Source organism: Neophocaena asiaeorientalis, unplaced genomic scaffold (assembly GCF_003031525.2).
Source record: "Neophocaena asiaeorientalis asiaeorientalis breed wild unplaced genomic scaffold, Neophocaena_asiaeorientalis_V1.1 scaffold1028, whole genome shotgun sequence".
Classification (NCBI taxonomy): Eukaryota; Metazoa; Chordata; class Mammalia; order Artiodactyla; family Phocoenidae; genus Neophocaena; species Neophocaena asiaeorientalis.
This window is the reverse complement of record NW_020174061.1, coordinates 257,575-278,624: the sequence shown is the minus strand read 5'-3', so window position 1 is coordinate 278,624 and position 21,050 is coordinate 257,575. Positions and strand designations below refer to the sequence as shown.

Sequence of the window (21,050 nt, the reverse complement as noted above, 5' to 3'; positions counted from 1 at the left end):
ATACAGGACATGAGGCTCAATTTGAATTTCATGTAAATAAATACTTTCATAGCATGTTTGTCCCAAATATTGTATTGCTATTTGCTAAGTCTAGCAGCCCTCCTCAAGCCTCAATTTTTCCAACTCTTTCCTTCTTAGAGTGCCTAGGCAAAATGGTATGTAGGAATGTAATCGTGTTCTTTCATGTTTTGAATCGTGGGTTTGCCATAATGAAAATGTTACCTTTTATGCTTTCACCACAGTTATATAGAACAAACCTGGCTCTAAATTGTACACTAAAATTAAAAGTTAAGAGAAAGAGTTGTGAAAGGAGCCATGGAAATGATAGCTAACTCTATGCTCAACGAAGATTTTAAACTAAATTTTATTTTCCATTGGTAAAATGCAGATCGCATAACTCACCTTATTAATTCTGCTCTGTGAAGTATTTAAAATGGTGATCACCACCAAAATTATAGCTCATTTAGGAAGGCATAATGCTATGTAAATTGCCATTTAAACAGCAAGGCTAAATTCTTAAATGTATTAAGAGGTTCCAATTAAGGCCATTAAATGTGGTTGGCCAAGGTGAAAAAGCGACCACAAATACAAATTTTATCCTTCCAAGGGCTTATTAGCAGGATACAGCTGCTGTATCAGCCTGAAGAAATATAAGCTTATAGGACTGATTTTAATTAGGATCAAATGACCTTCAAAGTGTATCAGTTTGAGCAACCAACTTCCAATACCCTTGGCCGTTTGGTTGTTGTTTCTGTGACAAACTTAGTTTTGTGTTTTACAGGGCTTGTTGGGAAGAACGGGACATCCTGGCCCCTCGGGAACAAAGGGTAACAAGGTACAGAGGGAAAGCCTCACTTACTGTCCAGATTGGGGCTTGGGGTAGGGGCAAGGTGAGCCTACTTACAGAGAAATCCATAAAATCAAGCAAAGCCTCAAAGTACTATAGGAGTGATGTCAGGGAAGTGGGCTTGGAAAGACATAGGTCCCAAAATTGGTCTGAAGACAAGAGATATGTTCCCAGGGAAGAGGATGAATAGCACATAGGTGCCACACAGCAAACATCCAAGCTGGACTCAGGGTCCTGGGCATCCACTGTGGGGAAGGATGGGGTGAGGGTCACCTCCCGATGAGGTGCAGGAAGGTAGTTTGTATCTGGAAGTCCAGCCGCAGGTGCCAAGGCTCCCGACAGGAGGCTCGCTCTCAGAACCAACCAGGATCCCAGTAAATGACGTGCTTGCTGAGAAAATCTGCCAAGTTCTGTCCTTAGATGGTCTTAGGAGACATCCGCGAAAGAACCAGCACAACTTGCTTCCTGGGGAGTCCGGTTGACAGGACAGATGGGTTGCTGTGGTCAGCAGGGAGAACCAGCAAAAGAGGTCTCAGCAGGAAGATCACACAGTTACCCCATTTAGGATCTAAAGTGTCACCCACAGTGTGATAGAGCCACCACATGAGTCACATGGACTAACTCTTTGGATGAGAGAAGTTTAAGAATCCAGAGGCCATGTGAGCCACTCAAGTGGCTTCTACCTCAAAATGACCACAGTGGGGCATAATGGCATCAAGGAGCAAAGGAATACCCCCAAACTAAAAGGCAACAATGTGCTTATTCTGGACAGTCTCAGCACAGTTTCTCTGATAGCATCCCAGGGAGCTTGCCCAACTCCACCAGCCTTTTCAATTTGTTCTCAGTGGAAATTATTCAGTCAGAGATTTGCCTTTTGAAGTTAATGGGAATTCCACACCGAGATGAGCTTTGGGGCACAATCGAGAATGAAAATATGACTATTAATTGTGCCGGAAAAAAAAAGTCCTTTCAATAGGCGCATATTTTCCTTGTTTGTCATCCTCTCACAGTTCATGAGAATCATGATATGATTCTCTGAAGGACGCTGCCAGCAGAGCCCCATGCGTCTTAGAGAGAGAGCCACAAGCAGAGCAGTTTGGGAAAAGATACAATATACTCATGGTCACTCCTTCTCAGACAGATACATTGCAAGAAAAACTTAACAGTTGTTTTTTATTGATAAAGATACAATCAAAAGGTTTCTAGGATTCTTTGGTTACTGAAAAAATGGGGAGATTGGAATGAAATCCTTCATCAAATTTATGAAAACAGACTAAAATCCCTCAAAATTCTTGGGCATTTTAAAGTAGGAATTTTACTCTCTCTGGATTCTTTTTTAATGAACCATTTCTTGCCATCGCCCCTGATATTGAGGGACTCAAAAGATTTTATGAGGCCATTATTCTAAAAAAAAAAAGCAGTTACAGGAAAAACTGGTTAAAGGCACCAAAAAGAGTATCATACCTCTGTTTATCACGGACCAATAAGCATCCTATGTTTTATCAAAATATAGATGAAATCCCATTTTTCAAGTTTCAACTTGAATGCATTTCTCACACATTTCATTTTCAGTCTGCTGTGCCTGGAAGCAGAATGTCTGAGGCTGTTTACATTGTAAAGAACATTTCCCTTATACAGCGTTGTACCACGGTCACTTTTGCTCAGTGGGACATGCCTGATATTCACTTAGGATGTGAAAGAAGGTTTTCCTCCTGCAGACACACACAGGTTGTGATTTTCTACTTTAGTCAGAGCATGTGGATGCCCTCTCTGGTTCCCAGAAGATGAAGGTGGTGGAGGTGAGGCTAGAAGTGAGGGTCTGACCCAAAGAGCCGTGTCCCTGAGCTGCCCCAGCCTTCAGGAAGTGTGCCCTGCACCCCCATGTGGGGAGAGTTCCCCCAGCTGCACTCGAAGTCCAGGACCTGGTCACCTGCTTGTCTGGCTCCATCTGAAAATAAGCTTCATCCCTGGTGCTCACACCGTGAGGATCTGAATGCCTGTGGGAAAAGGCGTTTACCTTTCCCGTGGTCTAGTAATGTTAATTCTCCAGGTGAAGGGAAAAGCCCCGCTGAATAAGACTTTGCAAGGGTGAACAAAACAAGTCATATTGACTTCAGAATGTGGCTCTCGGAACAAGCGCAGTCGGGTCCATAAACCTGGAGTAGAAATGTCTAAGCCGTTGATGTTGGTCTGTGTACCCCCTTGCAGGGCAGCGAGGGACCCCCTGGGAGACCCGGACCACCTGGACCACCTGTGAGTTGTTTCAGGTTTAAAACATAAATTCATGCATCTACTTCAGACTTGTATAAACAACAAGGTCCTATTGCATAGCACGGGGAATTATGTTCCATATCCTGTAATAAACCATAATGGAATAGGGAAAAAAAAGGATTTTACTTTTTTTGTTTGTTTTTTTGTTGTTTTTTTAAATAGACTTTATTTTTCTTGGATGATTTTTTATGTTTGCAGGAAAATTTCACAGAAAATACAAAGAGTTCCCATATGGTCCTGCCACACACACGCAGTTTCCCTTATCATTAATATCTTAACATTAGTGTGGAATTGTACTCTTTAAAAGTATAAACTTTATGGTATGTGAATTTTATCTCGGCTTAAAAACCAAAAACATGTATAAAGTTCCTTCTAACCCTGATATAATGATTTTTCAGTGGCATGTATAACAAAATTATTATTATGAAGTATATGTCGAGAAATATTATTTGTCACATTAACTATCCAGGTAATATAATTTCTCTCTTAGAGTAGAATTTTTTACAGTTGACGAACTGATACTGATACATTATTATTAACTAAACTCTATAGTTGACCCTGGGGTTTACTCTTTTGGTTGTATGGTCCATTAGTTTTGATAAGTGCATAACCTCACGTATCCACCATTACAGTACCATACAGAACAGTTTCACTGCCCTGAAAACGTCCTGTGCCACACTTGTTCCTCGCTCACCTCCCTGTCCCTCCAGCCGCTAGAAACTGTTGGTCTCTTTACTATCTCTATATTTCTGCCTTTTTCAGAATGTCCTATAGTTGAAATCAAAAAAAAAGCTTTTATGACTCAGAGGTCAGAATACATTTAGATATTCTCAAGGATAAAAGTCATCTGAGTTTTATGTATAAATGTGAATGACAGCCAGGGTGGCTTAGGGGAGCCCTGATTCCCGCCTTAGCTCAGCCCTGAGGCACACTGCTCGGATTTGCGGACTGTGGGCCTCCCTGCTGTGGACTCAGTTCAGGTGGGTGTGCACCCCTACTCCCCACCTCCTGCCTGGGGGACCCTGGGAAAGTCATTTAACCTCAATGAGCCTCATTCACAGAAAAGACAGGGGCTGTAAAAAGACATCCCTTCCGGCAGTGTGAGTTGGTAGAAAAATTCTGTTGTGCTGTGTGTGTTCATTACCATCTATGATGCCCGAGATGCAAGGAAATTCTATTTATATGGCGCCTAGTGAAAGAAATGTACAAGGGCCACCGCTGCTTTCGTGCTAGGGATTGAGACAGACGTGCACATTGTCGGTAGGCTGAGGAGGACAGGGGCCTCTCTCTGGAGCAAGTCTGCCCTCAAGTGGGGTCTCGCTCAAACAGCATCACAGCGTCCGTCCGGCCAAGCGTTCTTTCCCACCTGCCTCAGAGGGAGAGGTGAAGAAGCCAGACTCCTCCAGAAGGGGCAGAATTCATCCATGACTTTGTTTTTTTTGGAGAAACACAATCAGAAGTTTAATAACATGTGCGCTTCCTGTATGCAAGGGAGACATCCAGGAAAACTGAGTGACGCCCTGAAATGGCCCAAGTCCTCACCTTAAGTACCATCCTCATCTAAAAACAAGAGAAAGGAAGGGAATGGCTGCTGTGCAGTTTCACGTCTCAGCTTTCTCCACTGGTAAGAGTTTCTTGAGATGCTGGAGACAACAAAGATACATCGCTACTCTGCATGCAATCGCACGTTGGCGCGCATCAGTGAATATGCTGGCACTCGGTTTCCCTAAACGTGCTCTTCATTTTTGTTTTACTTACCTTCTCCGTTGACAAGGAAGCAGAGCAGGCAGCATTTGAGACTCAAACACTAAAATACCCTCCCTCCCCCGTGGACAGAACAGCAAAATACAACATGAGCTCCCAAAGAGGACCTCTATTTTACGATGGACTTAAGAAATCTCCCTTGCCCCCCAGCCCGATTCTCCAAAACTATTTATTCTTCAAAACAAATTAAATGTTGTCTTTTCTGTGAAGCACCCCCCTGGGGCCCTGGGAATCTCAGACAAAAGTATCCTTCCCCCTCCAGGACTAAATACAGTAGACATTCAGCAGTTGTCACATGAACGAGTGAAATACTGAAGGAATAAACGAACAGAGCATTTTTCCTTCCTTCACAAGTGTTTGGAAGATGCATGCAAAGCATGCGCCCTGAGCACCACTGACCGCCGTGGTCCAAAAACGGCAATGATGGCTCTTCAGTTTTGCAGCTGAAGCGTGGAAATCACAATACAGGAAAACGCAGGTTATGATTCTATGGGAATTTTTAAAAAGAAGGCTAGGAGATCCTAACTAAAATTTTCATATGCAAATTTTTCCTGAATGCCAAAATGTACGATTTTGAAAGCCCCTCACATTAGTTCTCTTTAAGTGTTAGTTGCTCTGGGACTTTGCATTCACGGGTCAATTTATTAGGAAGTTCCTCTTCCCTGTTGTTCTAAAGAACATGTTTTTGTAGAAACATCCATGCAGGGTTGTGAGTAACAACATCTCCCCCATTTCCCTTAATTTTCTATTTGGTATGAAGAGAGTGTGGAAAAAAATTACCTTTCAGCAGCCCAATTGTTCCCTGTTCACATCTTCATCAGCACTCCTGTGTTATGGCCTGCAGGTCAGCAGGCTGTAAACAGTTAGCATAAATTGGCAATTCAGAAACTGAATTTTAATGAGCAAATAGTATCTTCCTCTGAATGCATTAGTGTCTCATCTGTCAAGCCGGCACATTCGTCACAGCCCCACCCAAAGTGTGCGCGCGTGCTCCACGTGGAGCCCACATGCCTTCTGGTTTCTTCTTCTACGTTTGCTTTAGAAGAACCAAAAATGGGAACGTTGTTATTTTTACCGATAACATGAAACTCAGTTTCTAAAATAGAGTAGGAAAAATATCATTTGGTGAAACAACAAAAGGTAGAGATGCTCACTATTAACTTCAAAGGATAACTCCATGTTTCATTTCTTTCCTAAGGGTGTACCATTCAATGAAGGAAATGGAATGAGCAGTTTATATAAAATCCAGGTATTTACTTTTCTAATTATGTAAAATCACTTTCCGGCTGTGGGTTACTACAAATTCTTCTCACCTTTGTCTTTTTCTTTTGAAGGGAGGTGTGAACGCTCCCAGTTTTCCAGGGCCACCTGGCCCCCCTGTGAGTACCGTTTCTTACCACCAAGCATATTTTAGCTGAGCAGCCTCACACACACACACACACACACACACACACACACACACACACACACACAGACCTCCTAAGTTCACTGAAAAGTATGTGTTACAAATATAAAGAAAATTTTCTGCAGGAGGAAATAAATGAAACCAATTATAATAACATTGGGGAAATGTACACAGTCAAAATAAAGGAAAACAGCATTCTGCGTTGCGGTGTCACTTTTTGGAAACCTGAGAACTAAATCAATGTCCAAGCAATCACCGTCATGGGAGTTCCATCAAGTTATATTTCCTCATCTTATTATGCTTCAAATCCAAACCATAGCAAAACAAAACCGGCAGATATTTTTATGTGTATTAAAGCCAATTGGATAAAAATTCTTCATAGTTTGTAAGTTTGCTTCGGTCGTTATTTTCAAGATGACTTCTCATATTTTTCTTATAGGGCCCCAAAGGTGATCCTGGCCCAGTGGTATGTATATTCCCATGTTTTGTGTCATTTAGAAAATAAATCTTTATTCGAGTTTGAAAGAAGACCTTCAGGAGAGATGCCTGCCTTCGGAGATGTCCCTTGGTTACATGGAGGAAGCGGGCACCTCCTCATGTCAGGATGCCTCGGTCCTGATGTGTCCCTGCCCTTGACGCTCTTCCATCAGTGTGATTTTGAAAGTCACCCTGGGCTGGAGGAAGACGCATGTAAAGCTCCCGAGAAATAGGACACTTTCTTCCAATAGGACTATTTTGATGATTGGTTCCATGTTCAGGAAATCGCAGGCCCTTTCATTACAGTGGAGTTTGGTAAAACTAGATGAATAAATTTTAAACAAGTGAAAGAAGAGCCATAAAAAGCAATCTTTTTACATCTAAATAGATTTTCAAAGGAGACGCATGAAAGAGCTTATTTTTTGTTATTGGGCAATATATATTAAAAGCCAATTTGTTTTCCCCTATGAAATGCCCAGTTTTACCGAGGTCCAGCCTCAGCAGAACAGGATTGCCTGAGGGGAGACGGAGTCGGCGAGGACAGAAGACACAACACCTCTTAGGATGCAGGAATTCTGACAAGCTTTATTGCACACACTATACCTTTTTATACTTTCAATTCTCAGCCTTGCTGAGGCACAGCAGCACTTTTCAGGGTCTCAGCCTTGCTGAGGCCCAGCAGTACTTTTCAGGTGGCTCTCCACACAGTTTGTAGCATATTTCCGAAATATGTCATTTAGAAGTTTCCGTTGTTTCATTACTCATGCTGTGCTTTCTTTATCTGTAACGTTTTTTAATGCTTTCACCTCCCCCCGCATATCCTTCATTCCAATCTGAACCTTCTTTCATCTTATTGATAAAAATTTCCTCCTGGTCTTTCCTTCTCATACTCACACACACAAGCTTCCCCTCTGAATCATTCAGGGACACGTAGGCTTCTCGCTGACTTTTCTGGAACACCCAAGTTTTTAAATTAGTAACTGTAGGTTAAGGTGAGAAACCTTTTTAAAAAGTATTATAATAAAGGATAAATTATAATTCACTTGGATTCGAAAGCACGTGGCAACGAAAATGTAGACAGCAATTGAGTAGAATTTGAAGAGATTAGGCTTCAAATTTTTTTAGCTGCGACAAAGAATAAAGAATAAAAACTAAGTGGATGACGTTCCTTGCTTTTAGAGATGTGAATTAAGTGGGTGAAGCACAAAAACAGAAATGTGGAATCATGAAATTAACTACCGAGTAAACCTTCAGGTTTATCTTAGATAAAACTTTAGATTATCCCTTTGGGCTCCATGTCACCACCACCGGACAACTCATTTCCGACCAGTTGCCCCGAATAGAGAAATACTACCTCATAGCATAGAGATAGATAAGCCAGGAATGGTGGAGTCACAGGTCACAGAGCAGAAAATGGAAAAGTCCCACCGGGGTAAGTATGGGGAGATATACTCTTCCAGCATCCTTCAGATCCCAGGACACCAGATCCGTACCACTGTTTCTAATCTTCTCAGTGAACCTTTACAGATAAAAATTACCCTTAATTGAATTTATTATCTTCTGAGGCACTCCATTTCATTCCCTTGATATTCAATTTATAATTGGCTTTCAATTAAATATTTATTATTAGCTACTTTCAGACAAATATTGATTGATCGGCTGAGCAAAGTTGGCAGCTTCCTTCACCCTGACCTTTCTAAATGGGTTCCTTGAGGGCCTAGAGGTTCCAGTCATCTGGGACCAGACACCAGCATATGTAACAGATTTTTTTTTTTTTTTTTTTAGCAGAAATGCTTACCTGTCTCCTCTCGGTGAGCCATCATAAATAACTGCTCCTGGGCTGTCCTCTGAAGCATCCACAATTCATATCCAGCTCCAGGAAATATTGAGGGATTATAAACTTTGAGAGCTCCATCTTCATCCACTCTTAAAGACTTTAGTCTTGTTTTCTGATAATCTAGAAGGCTTAGGTACCTTATAAATTGGCAAAGTTTATTAAAGCCCAGTCTTTCCTTCTAATTCTTATTGAAATTGGAGTTATCACTGACTAGAGGGATTCGTTCAGAGCAGATTCTTCATCAGGATAAAAACAATTAGTTAGAAAAGATACTCATACTTCTCCAGGGAATAGCTTTATTTTCAAACTGTTCCCAAATATCAAATGCAAGAATACAGATGCTTGAAAATAGAGTGTATTATTTACTTGCTAAATTACCAATTGATGTTTGAGGGAGTATTTTTTAGGCAAAAAAATATCTTTGCTTTTGAAATTAATGCTTAAAAAACCTTTTGACCATCGCTTCTGTGTTCTTATGTTCATATTTAACAGGGAGAACCTGGTGTGATGGGGTTGCCAGGATTAGAAGGATTTCCTGGTATAAAGGTAAGTGCAGGGTTAGACGTGTGATCACTGATTCAGCATTCAAAACTGTTTATGGAGCACCTACTGTTGGACCAGGAACTGTTTTAGGTTTGGGGATGTATAAGGGAACAAAAGAGACAAAAATTATGTTCTAAGAAGGGGATACAGAAACTAAAAGAATAAACACAAATAACGAAATAATATTGTTGGTAAGTGCTGTGGGAAGAAAAAGTAGAGGCAGGTTGAGGGCATCAGGAGTGCGGAAGGGAAGGGTATCATTTTAAATCGGGTGGTCTGAGAAAGCAAGAAAAGAGCAGACTTGGAAGAGGTAGGGGGCAGTTAGCCAAGCCCCCTCAAGCCAGAACGAAGAATGTTCCAGGCAAGGTGAGTAAGTTCTAGAGATGTAGTGTATAGCAAGGTGACACTAGGTAACCGTGCTAAACTGTGCGCTTGAAATCTGCTAAGCGTTTTCACCACACGCACACGCACACACACACACAGTGACCTGTGTGAGGTGATAGGGATGTGAATTATTTTGACTGCGGTGATCATTTCACAATGTATACGTATATCAAATTATCATGTTGTACACCTTAAATATATACAACTAAAAAAAATTTTTTAAAAGAAGAAAAAACAGCAGGTCTAAATGCCCTGAGGCAGAGCACTCCTGGTACATCCAAGGAGACCCGGGGAGTGAGCGAGGGGATATGTTAGGAGATGAGGTCAGAGAGGTGGGGTGGCAGTTAGGAGCAGCCCCGCCATGTTGAGGTCAATGCTACTCACTGGCCAGTGCAGTCCCAGTGCCAGTCTGCAGACTCGTTATGGATTCTGGGGCAAGGTGAGCACAGAGATGGAGGGAAAGCATTTAAGCAGCTTGTCTGGCAGCTTGACTTTTGACGTTGCCATGATATCCAAACCTGTGACCAGTAGACTCACCCTGGATCGTGATGCATTAGAAAATAAATAAGTAAATAAACTGCTCCTTCACCACAGGTAGTTTGAGAAGCACTAATTAATAAAGAGGCTTACCAGCCATTGTACGGACTTTATCCTTCACCCTGAGGGAATACGGAGCCAGCGGTGGTTTCTGAGTAGTAGAGTGATGGGGCCCACAGCAGGAGAGTGAGGATGGGGCAGGGAAGACACTGTTCCTGTAGACGGGGGGAGTGGTGTCGGCTCGGATAAGAGCAGAAACGGTGGCGGTCCTGAGGAGCAGATAGGTTATGGACGTGCTGTGAAGGCAGAGCGACAGGATTGATGGGATGTGGGTCTGAGAGAAGAGTCGAGGACGGCTCCATGGTGTTGACCTGAGCAACTGGCGTGGCAGGGCGTCATCAACAGAAATGAGGAAAGCTACAGATAGACAATGATCCAGAGTATAATTTTGGACATGGGACTGAGGTTGGAAGTATCTATTAGACAGCAAAGTGAGGGTATTGAGTAGGCAGTACAGTATAAAAGTATGGAGTTTAAAAAAGAGTCTCAGGGAATTCCCTGGCAGTCCAGTGGTTAAGAATCCACACTTCCACTGCAGAGGGCATGGGTTCGATCCCCGGTAGGGGAACTAAAATCCCACATGCTGCGTGGTGCAGCCAAAAATTTAAAAATAATAATAATAATAAAGAGTCCAAGTGAAGATACAGGTTGCTTGTCTAAGCATATAGATGCCGTCTGAAAGTCAGAAGGCTGGATAAGATCACCAAGAGAATGACAGTGGATTCTTTTAAAAGAGAAGAGGATCAGTCAACTATACTCCAATAAAAATTAATTTAAAAGACAAAAAATTAAAGACAAAAAGAGTGTTGTTTATTCACTCAAAAAAATGGAAGAGGGTCAAGGACTGAGCCCCGAGGCCCTCCAACATTAAGATCAGGAAGAAAAGGGGGAATGAGTAAGGGAGACTGAGGAGGAGTGACCAGGGAAATAGGAGGAAATATTGGCTTCCTGGAAATCAAGCAAAGGTCACGTAGCAAAAAGAGAGTGAAAATCTGTCTCAATCCTACAGATAGGTCGAGTAGGATGGGGTCAAGTAGGATGGCGGAGTACTGTCACGTATCACCAGGGGAGTGATTACTGTTTCACTGTGTTGGTAGGACCAATTGCTGGACTTGAATGGGTTTAAGAGAGAATAACAAAAAAAGATTTAGAGACAGCAAATACAGTTTAAACAGTGCTTAAGGAGTTTTGCTGCAAAGGAAAGTAAAGAACTGGGCCAGCAGCTGCTGGAGGAGATAGGGCAAGGTTTGCTAAAACGAACTTTAAGACCACAGAAGTAGCAGACTGTTACTGTGCTGAAGAAAGGGGAGGGGGATGATGAGATAGGAGGAGAGGCGAGAATTGCTGGAACGACATCCTTAGATAGCTAAGAGGAAAGGGGACCTAGAGCATAAATGCAGGGTTTGGCCTCAGAGAGAAGCATGGATAGTTCATCTATGGTAACGGTTGGGAAATCAGAGAACAGGGGTACAGATGCTGGTATGTGGGCACATGAATTGGTTGGAGTCTATAGAGGTTCTTTTCTGATTGCTTCAGTTTTCTCAGAGATGGAGGAGTCCAGGTCATCATCTGAGAGTGTGGTAGGGAGAAGAGGTTGGAGATTTAAGGAGAAGGTCCTCTCAGAGAGAGGGAAAATCCAGGGACCACAGAGTGTGGTGGCTGAGCAGAAGCCCCTAGAGCCTCGGCCGGTCCGTGGCCTGTTAGGAACCCGGCCGCACAGCAGGAGGGGAGCGGCAGGCGAGCGGGTGAAGCTGCGTCTGTATTTACAGCCCCTCCCCATGGCTCGCAGTACCGCCTGAGCTCCGCCTCCTGTCAGCATTATGGTGAGCTGTATAATTATTTCACTATATATTACAATGTGATAATGATAGAAATAAAGCACACAATAAACCTAATGCGCTCAAATCATCCCCAAACCATCCCCCCTCCCCCACCCCAGTCTGTGGGAAAATTGTCTTCCACAAAACCGGTCCCTGGTGCCAAAAAGGTTGGGGACCGCTACCCTAGAGGTTCATGGTCATGAACGGAAGTGAGATTATGTACCAGGTACATACACTCAGGCAAAGGCACAGAACAGGAGGGGAGCTGGCTTTAAACAAGGCTCCGGTTTTGACAAGTGAGTGCAAGAAGCAAGAATGGGCCAGGAAGCCAACAGTATACACGAGGGGGTGATTATAACAAGTGACTGTGGAATTTAAACTAGATAAATAAGGAGGAGGGGCCATCCGGGCAATGAAGGATAATGAAAATTTTGAATCATGGATGGATTAGAGATCTTGGTGACATCAAAAGTTTTGGGGGTTCAAAGTACTCAAGGGAGTGATTTAGAATGATGGAAGATGGTGGTCCAAGGTTGGAATGCGTGCAGTGGAGGTTATGGAGGGATATAGTTATTGTTTTTGACGAGGTCTCGGGTATAGCTATGGAAATAAGAGGCCATACCATTAGGGGAGAGTGGTTCAAAGAACTGTGAGACCCGATTGCTGGAAGGAACATCTTACCAGAGAGGAGCTCTCTTAACATTCACCTTTATCAGATATGCAAATGTTTCCATTGAATGAAAAGCTCCAGTATATTCATTTCCAGGGTAAAAATCCTGTAATTAAAAAAGGGCAGAGTGGAACTGACAAGGATTCCCTGTTTACATCCTTCACCCATTTTTCTACTAGTTCTTTTTTTTTTTTCTTTTTTTGACTGTAGCTATGCTTTATATATTAAAGATACTACTTCTATCTTATATGGTAGAGGCTTTATCCTGGTTGGTCCTTGCCTCTCATTTTTATGTTTAATCTTATTCTATATGTAAATATAACTTTTATGTGGTCAAATGTAAAACTGTTTTCCTTTATGATTTCTTATTTTGCTTTTATGCACTAAATGACTTTCGTTCTCATTCTCAAGCAAAATCAGATAATATGACTTGATTTTCTTCTAGTTCTTATTAATTCATTTTATTTTTATATAATCTATATGGGATTTATATGGAGTATAATGCAAAGAAGGGAATCAGATTTTTTCAAAGAAATTATTCAGTTATTAGCATTATTTGTTGAATAATACAGCCCTTTCTTTACTAAAATTCTATTACAAATGTTGGTTTGTTTCTGAGGTTTCTGTTATATTGCATTGATATACTGCTTAATCTTGGGCCAGTATTCCATTATTGCAATTATTATAGCTTTATTGTATGTTGAAATACGATATTGCTAACCTCTTTATTATTCTTCTTTTATTTTTTCTCTTATCCTCGAATATATTTATTATCCCAAGTGAACTTTAATATCATTCGATCAAGCCACAATTTGTAAAAATTGCATTAATTTATAAATTAGTTTGGGTGGTAATGACACCTTTATAGCACTGTCATGCCCTCCAAGAACAAAACATCTCTCTCCATTTAATCAAGTCTTCTTTTATGTCCCTTAGGGAACTGTGGAAGTTTTTTAATGTAGATTCTGCTCAACAAAAAATTGCCATTTTATTACCCCATATATAATCAGAAGTATTTTTAGCCTTGTCGGCTTTATCTAAAATACCACATTGCCTTTGGGAAAAGGGTTGAGTCAGTCCACTGTTCAGAGCAATTCCAGGGCTCTTCTTATTGGCCTAAAGAGGAGAAGCTACAAAATCCCCAGTTCTAAACACATTTATTCTAACCTACATCCAATGAGACAAGTACAGCGAAAGCTTTTTAGAAGACATTCAGTGTGCTTAGCTTTTAAGTATTAGTAATGAATTACTTTTGAATATGTGGAATAAAACTGTTTACTGATTTTACCTGTAATATGGATGGGGTTCTGTTTAAAAGAATAGGTCACAGAAATGATACCATGAATGCTCGTTTTCATTAAGATTATTATTTGCTTTGGTTTTATGGGGGAAAAAAAAGAGAAAGAGAGAGAGAGAACTTTAGTAGGTTCCATTGGCTGCAGTTTTCATTTTGTTCTTTTCCCATCTGGGCTCTAGCTTCACCCAGCTGATACGGATAACATTTATAAGTTCCAAAGAGAAGCTTTACCAAATCCAAATTATTACTTGAGCATTAATTTCATCGGTGGAGATTTTATAGATATCATTATAAATAGTACATTTTTTTCCAGGGAGATCGAGGCCCGGCAGGTCCCCCTGGAGTGGCGGGAATCTCGGTGAGTCCAGATTCTCTCATGTTGGTTTTGTGGGCACCGACCGTCAGAAGGGCTGGGAGCACGCAGTGACTCCTTAAACCTCCGGTTTAAAAAGCAGAACCATCCGTCCGTCTCCCACCTCAAGAATGCTCCTTTCTTTATTTTCATCTTTTAAATGTTTTTCTTTGTTTTTTTCTCCCCAACTCACTTTCACATGGGAAGGGGAAGCCCAGTTACCTGTGTCAACGCATTAAGATAGCACAGCTCTGAGAAGCTTGTTGGGTTTCTCTGTTCCTGTTACAGTTCAAGGTTTCTTGATCCTCAAAAGGCAAAGTCCTCAGGCACGTGCTTCAGGACCTTCTTATTAAGCTGCCATCTGCCTGAGTTTTCCCTCAGCCAGGTGTTATTAGCAGAGCTTTATGGCTGCTAATGTGTCCTCGTAAACTAGCCCTTCCAGCCTCTCAATCATTTTTGTTGCTCTCTGTGTCCAATGTTTTAATGTGTCCAGTGTTTTAATCTCATCAAAGTCTTTCCAGATGAATAGGAAGTGCTCCAGGAAAGGTTAAAATCATTTCTCTGAGCCCTAGGGATTATTCTGATCTTCATTCATGAGGCTCTGATTAAAACTTTGTGGTCAGGCTTGATGAATAAGAGCCCACTTATCCTCGCTAGCTGCCCCTGCAGGGTGGGCCAGGGTAGGAAAGTCAATGGAAAACGTGTGCTTCAGTCACAGGAACATGAGGAAGATAAGAAACGGCCCTACCATCTCCACCCAGCACCATTCAGACCCTCCTACCACCACCCCCCAGCACCCATCCTTCAAAAGGAGGGTAGCCACTCTATTTAGTTGCTAAATCTAACGACAAAAAAATAAAAACCCATCCACACTCCATAGCAAAGCAACCTGTATGAAGGATAACATCCCCTTAATTAGCTGCTTTAGGGCTTCCCTGGTGGCGCAGTGGTTGAGAGTCCGCCTGCCGATGCAGGCGACACGGGTTCGTGCCCCGGTCTGGGAGGATCCCACATGCCACGGAGCGGCTGGGCCCGTGAGCCATGGCCACTGAGCCTGCGCGTCCGGAGCCTGTGCTCCGCAACGGGAGAGACCACAGCAGTGAGAGGCCTGCGTACCACAAAAAAAACAAAAAACGAAAACAAAAAAAAAACAGTAACGTGAAAATATTTTCTTTAGCAAGCACCGCAGAATTTTTGGTACACGAAAGCATTCTTCTTGACAACTGGCTCACACTATCCCCCTCCTCCCCGCCTTCCCCTGCTCACCACCACTCCTAGCGACATATTCGCAGCTGTTTGTGCAATTGCCCTGAGTCCCCTACAACCCGCCTCTCAGGGTGCCTTCACAGCCTGTTTGTGTTTCCACTTGGTATAATGAAGTGTAATGCCCCGCAGTGCTCACTCAGGTGGGACTATAAATTCCTTTCAGCCATTACCCTAAACCGAGTCAAAGAAAAGATACTAGCAACCATTGAAAGTATTGAAAAAATAAGTGACAGGATCAAAAGACGATCCAAATGAAGAATTCCAAGGATACTTTGAAGGATGCAGCATGACTGAAATTAGAGGCTAGCCTGCCACTGTGGGGATGTCCAAGATGTAATACGTTCACCTAAAACGCAGCTTTCCTATCTCATCGTTAAGAAGGTTAACTGACAATGACAGAAGTAGGGAAGGGTAAACATGTTGCACGCCGCAAATATACAACTGGGTAGTTAAAAGTGCACCTCTCGGGCTTCCCTGGTGGCGCAGTGGTTGAGGGTCCGCCTGCCGATGCAGGGGACGCGGGTTCGTGCCCCGGTCCGGGAAGATCCCACATGCCGCGGAGCGGCTGGGCCCGTGAGCCATGGCCGCTGAGCCTGCGCGTCCGGAGCCTGTGTACCGCCAACGGGAGAGGCCACAACAGTGAGAGGCCCGCGTACAGCAAAAAAAAAAGTGCACCTCTCTTTTCTATAACTGGACCTTACTGTGGCTTGGAAAAATGAATTAGTTCAAAGATTCTGGAAATAGTGACAGTTATACAACAGTGTGAATGTACTTAATGCCACTGAATTGTACACATAAAATGGCTAAAATGGTAGCTTTCGCGTTATGTATATTTTACCACAATAAAAGACTTTTAAGGTGATGGTTCTGGTTGAAGCAGGGATGTGTCTCCCTGCTCAGCACATCACAGGCCTCTGCTGAGAGCCAAGCGGGCTGGTCCTGCTCTTCCTGGAACAGAGCTGTCTGTTTCCTCCTAGTGCACTCAGGCCCTCCAGGGCCTTCCCCAGGGTTCTTCCTCCCCTCCCTCCCAGGATGGCGTGCGAGCAGCATGCCCTCCCCGGGGCCTCCGAGGTCCCTGCCAGCACTACCCAGCCTTTGGGATCTTCGTCTGGAGCTCCAGGCCCAAGCACCCTGCACCCCTGAGTCTATGCCAAGACCCTTTGGGACACTGGCTTTCTCAGCCCTAACACGTCCCCCAACTCAGGTCCATGGGATTCCAGGCGCTCCTGCTGCAGGTGGGCGGTGGGAGCCCGGATGCCATCTCAGGACCTTGTGTCTGCCTCACCTCGGTATTCAGCTGTAGCTGACCTGCCAGGCGGTCTGCTCCCAGAGTTCCATACAGCAAGTGCGGAAAAGGGTCTCCCTCTCCATTCCCTTGCAACCTACTGGGATTTCCATGGTCTCAGTCCCACACCTGCATCTCCAACCACATGAGGTTCAGGGTGCAGGCAGCGGCTCTTTCTCCAAGGCAGGATCCTTAGGCCTGGCCTGGACGCTTGGGCTCGTGTCCACTGCCGTCTCTGCTGGTGCATCTTCCTCTCTCATCCCTCCTGTGGTCTCTCTAGCCCACGGTTTCTCCGTCCTCAGTCTTCCAGGCTGCGGTACGCCGGGTCACACCAAACTTGTCCTCTGCTTTCAACAAAACGGCCTTTCAAATCAACCATGCTTCTTTTCAGGCTATCTCACTACGAACTGAAAAAGCTTCTTGTGAAAATCAAAATCTAGGAAGGACTTCTTTGACCCACTGTGCCCTCTTTCCCCCTAAAGTAAAGAGGATCTGCCCATCAAGAGGGATTTCCAGAAATGAGGATACACTGGCTTAATATTTTCAAAAGCTTATCCTCCCTCCCATACCCCACACCCATATGTGCATTGAGGGACTGCCGTCCCGTCTGCCCAGTGCAGTGTGGTTTCTGGGACTCTGGCCGGTAGGGCTGCCAGTTCGGTGTAGAGCCACACCTGCAGCACGGGTGGTAAACGCACAGGTGGGGGAGGGAAGCGCGTGGCCTCATTCAGTAATCTGGCTCCTAACATTTCCCCTTGGCTTCATTTCCCAGGGGAAACCCGGAGCCCCAGGCCCTCCAGGAATTCCAGGAGAACCGGTCAGTTGCCCATTCCTTACTTAGCCATTGTCCTTGTGTTGTACTACATGCAGTTTCAAAGCTCTTCTTGGCAGCTAATGTTTGTCTGTGGCCACGTCTACAGGGTGAGAGAGGGCCTGTTGGAGACATAGGTTTCCCTGGACCAGAAGGACCCTCAGGAAAGCCCGTAAGTCCTTTATCTATTATTTGCCAGTTTAAGAAATGTTCTAAGCATTGCCTCTTTACCTCTCTCTTCAGAAAGTCTGAGATTGGAATAAGTAGTTTCCAAGTAAGTGAGCGCAGGTCAGCAAATGGCTTTTGGGGGTGTGGTTCTCACTGAGTGTCCAGCTCTCCGTGAGTATCTCTACATCTTAAACCACAGTGAGAACAATGAGGTCTTTTGTTTTAAATGTCAGGAAATTAGACTCATTATTTCTCAGGTCTGAGGTCCTCAGCAGAGCTAAAACATGAAATGGCCTGTCATATCCTGAAATACAAAGACTCGCAGATGTGACACCTGTGTGTTAAGCTAGAGAGGAAAGAAGCTCTTGTATCAGATTCCCTCCTTTACCTGTGGGCCTTGTTCTTGCATGTTCATAAATCACTGCTGTCAAATACATCATCCCCTCCTGTCCTAAAAGAGCTCTTGGCTACTGATACATAATATTGATGTGACATTGTAACAACCATTCCTACTAATTCAACTCAATTCCACATATTGTCAGCTATCCCTGCCGTTTGCAAAGGATGTGCTGGGCCCCGAGGGAGGGGATATAAAGAGGAATAGACATACCTCACTCTCGGGTGCGCTTTTTATAGAAGTCCCTGCTCCCTTTGCTTGTTTCTGCGCCGTGGGGTGGGTGGGAAGGGGATGCTGTTAGGAGAAGGGGGGCTGAAGGTGACCACGCAGTGCGGAGCTCAGGAGGCTGCTCAGAACCTGTGAGACCACAGGGCAAGGGCATTCCCTGGCCACAGCCTCCCCAGAGAAGGCAACGTGAATGCACGGGAAGTGTATGGAATTTAGAGTCAGGAAGATCTGGGTTTGAGTTATGACTCAAAGGGTTTGTGAGTCACTTAAGCAATGTGACATATGGTAAGACGTCCAATGCCTGCCGTGGGAGACGCCCCATTAATATTAGTCTCATTCCCTCCCTCCCCTCCCTCCCTTTTACCAGCTCCCCATCCCAGCCCCTGTAAGCCACTCGCAAATGCTTGCCATCCAGTTCCGAGGGGATTATGCAAAAAGCAATCTGTTCACTCAGCAAATACTTCTTGAGCGCCTACTACATGCCAAGCACTGGGAGGTTTCAGCTCATCGGATTTACATTCTAGTACAGGGACACAAGACAACAAACAAATAGACACACACAACTTCAGGGAGAAGATGATCTGAGCGGGGTGAAGCCCTAGAGTAGAATTTAAATAGGGCAGTCAATAAAGGCCCACCACTTGAGCAAACCCTGCATGATGGGAGAGCTCAGGCCATGGGGAGGTCAGCAGGGCGGGGAGGCAGGGGGAACTTGTTCCAAGAAAAAGGAATGGCTAGTAGAGCCTGCCGTGCTGAAGGAAGGGAGGAAGGCCTGAAGGCAGGCGTGAGCTGAGCTAAAGGAGAGGGGCAAAGATATGGAGGGAGAGGCAGCCAGTGGCGGAGCACAAGGAACTTCTAAGCCAGGAATGGAGGGCGGGTTTCACGTGAAGTCTGACGGAGACCCACTGGAGCATCTGTAGCAGGGAAGCAAAATGACTGGACTGCATTTCAAGGGGTACTCTGAGTTCCGTGCGGGGGGCACACCGTAGGGAACGGAACTCTGAAGCATCACCGTAATCCCCATGAGAAACACAGATGGTGGGAAGAGGAGATCTAGGGTGTGCATTGAAGGTAGAGCCAGCAACACTTGCTGATGGATCAGACAGATGCAGAGTGGGAGGAAGAGACCAGTCAAAGCTGTGGTTTGGGGTCTGAGCAGCCGGGGTCAGGGTGGTATGTTTCGTGACATGGGTGGGTTTGGGAGGAAAAACTGAGCTCTCTGTTGTAAAACTTCATGTTGAAGCACTAGTAGACATCCAAGTGGATTTCTAGTCAAGTAAGCAGTGTCTACGTGCATCTGCAATTAATGGAGAGGCCAGGACTGGAGAGACTGGTTTGGGTATTTCAACCTGAGCCCGGATGCAGTGGGGTCGCTGCGAACTGGGGAGAGAGCAGGGCTGTTAGGAGAGGATATGGCAGAAAGACGGAGAAGGGGCAGCCAGTGAGATGTGAAGAAAACCAGGCGAAGGCGGTTTCTTGGATGTGGAGGGAGGTAAGTGTTGAAGAGAAACGAGAGGAAAACATACAGAAAAGTAACAAAGGAGCCGACAATTCTCCCCCACGTTTGGAAATGTGGACCTCATTGCGGGGAGAGTACAGCACGGTAGGATCTTGATGAAGAATGACCCCGTTGAGAGGGGACATTTGAAGATACAAGAGAGTGGACTTAGAGTAAGGAGAGAAGACTCCCAAGTGGAAACTGGTGTTTACAAGGAACAGGGCAGAGCAACCTTCTCACGGGGAGGGGGCGGGCGGAAGGCCGAGTACGCATGCGCACAGGTGCGTGGCTCTGGCGGCGGGGATGTGAGCGGGTCCTCTGCTGTGATTTTCTCAGTGAAGGACGGAAGTCATCAGTTGGCCATGAGGAGTGGGGTGGTGACCCTGGAGGTTTCGTGAGACAGGAAAATATGTGCAAGTACTTCTGGAAAGAAGGAGTCAAGTCAGGAAATACAGAAGGATGGCCGGTGATGCAGAGGGGCTGCTTGGGAGCTGCTGCCATACGTGTAGATCAGAACACCTGAGCGAGGGTGACCCTTCTTCACCCACAGTCAGCTGCTCAGACGCAGGTGTGCAGCGGAGGGAAAGCTGGTTACACTTTCTGAGTTAGAAAAAAGAATAGCGTTCTTGCAGATAAGTGAGACGAGGGGGATAGAGGTAAATACACTGAGGTTTCTGTAAAAATTTCTGAAAGCAGAACTCAACCCCCCGCCATGGAGAACAAGTTAGTAACGCCTTCATAGAAAAGAGGACACACGAGAGTCATTGATGAATTACAAGAGACAAAAAACTATCTATAGGTTTATTCATTTTCTTGTTACCAAAAACATGAATTATATTTTGACATCAGATTTATCTTCTTTTATTCAATTAACACAGTTGTTTCTTTCACATCCTCTCCTTCATCAGCTTTATCCTTTTTTGCTTGTGTTTCTGGATGACATAAATCCTTTGAACCTGATGCTTTGGGCAACGTGGTCTTAGTTAAAGTGCCCTAGATAATTCCCAGGCTGTTCAGGAAGGCCGAGGGACTCTGGGTTCCCAACTGTGGCAGGTGTTAGTGTGATTTACAGCAGTAAAAACACAGACCTTTCTGCAGGTCCATCCTTGCAGACTGCACTCCAGCACAATCAG

The 21,050-nt window shown here is 44.4% G+C and overlaps 1 protein-coding gene across 1 annotated transcript in view; it reads left to right on the top strand.

The window, feature by feature from the left end:
* The window catches only part of COL19A1 (collagen type XIX alpha 1 chain), a 54,419-nt gene that overhangs the window by 11,720 nt on the left and 21,649 nt on the right, over positions 1 to 21,050 (top strand). Inside the window, exons 6-11 of the mRNA XM_024754548.1 lie at positions 6,217 to 6,261; positions 6,727 to 6,753; positions 9,094 to 9,147; positions 14,226 to 14,270; positions 17,588 to 17,632; positions 17,736 to 17,798. Of these exons, the coding sequence (XP_024610316.1) occupies positions 6,217 to 6,261; positions 6,727 to 6,753; positions 9,094 to 9,147; positions 14,226 to 14,270; positions 17,588 to 17,632; positions 17,736 to 17,798 (279 nt within the window). The remainder of the gene's footprint in view (positions 1 to 6,216; positions 6,262 to 6,726; positions 6,754 to 9,093; positions 9,148 to 14,225; positions 14,271 to 17,587; positions 17,633 to 17,735; positions 17,799 to 21,050) is intronic.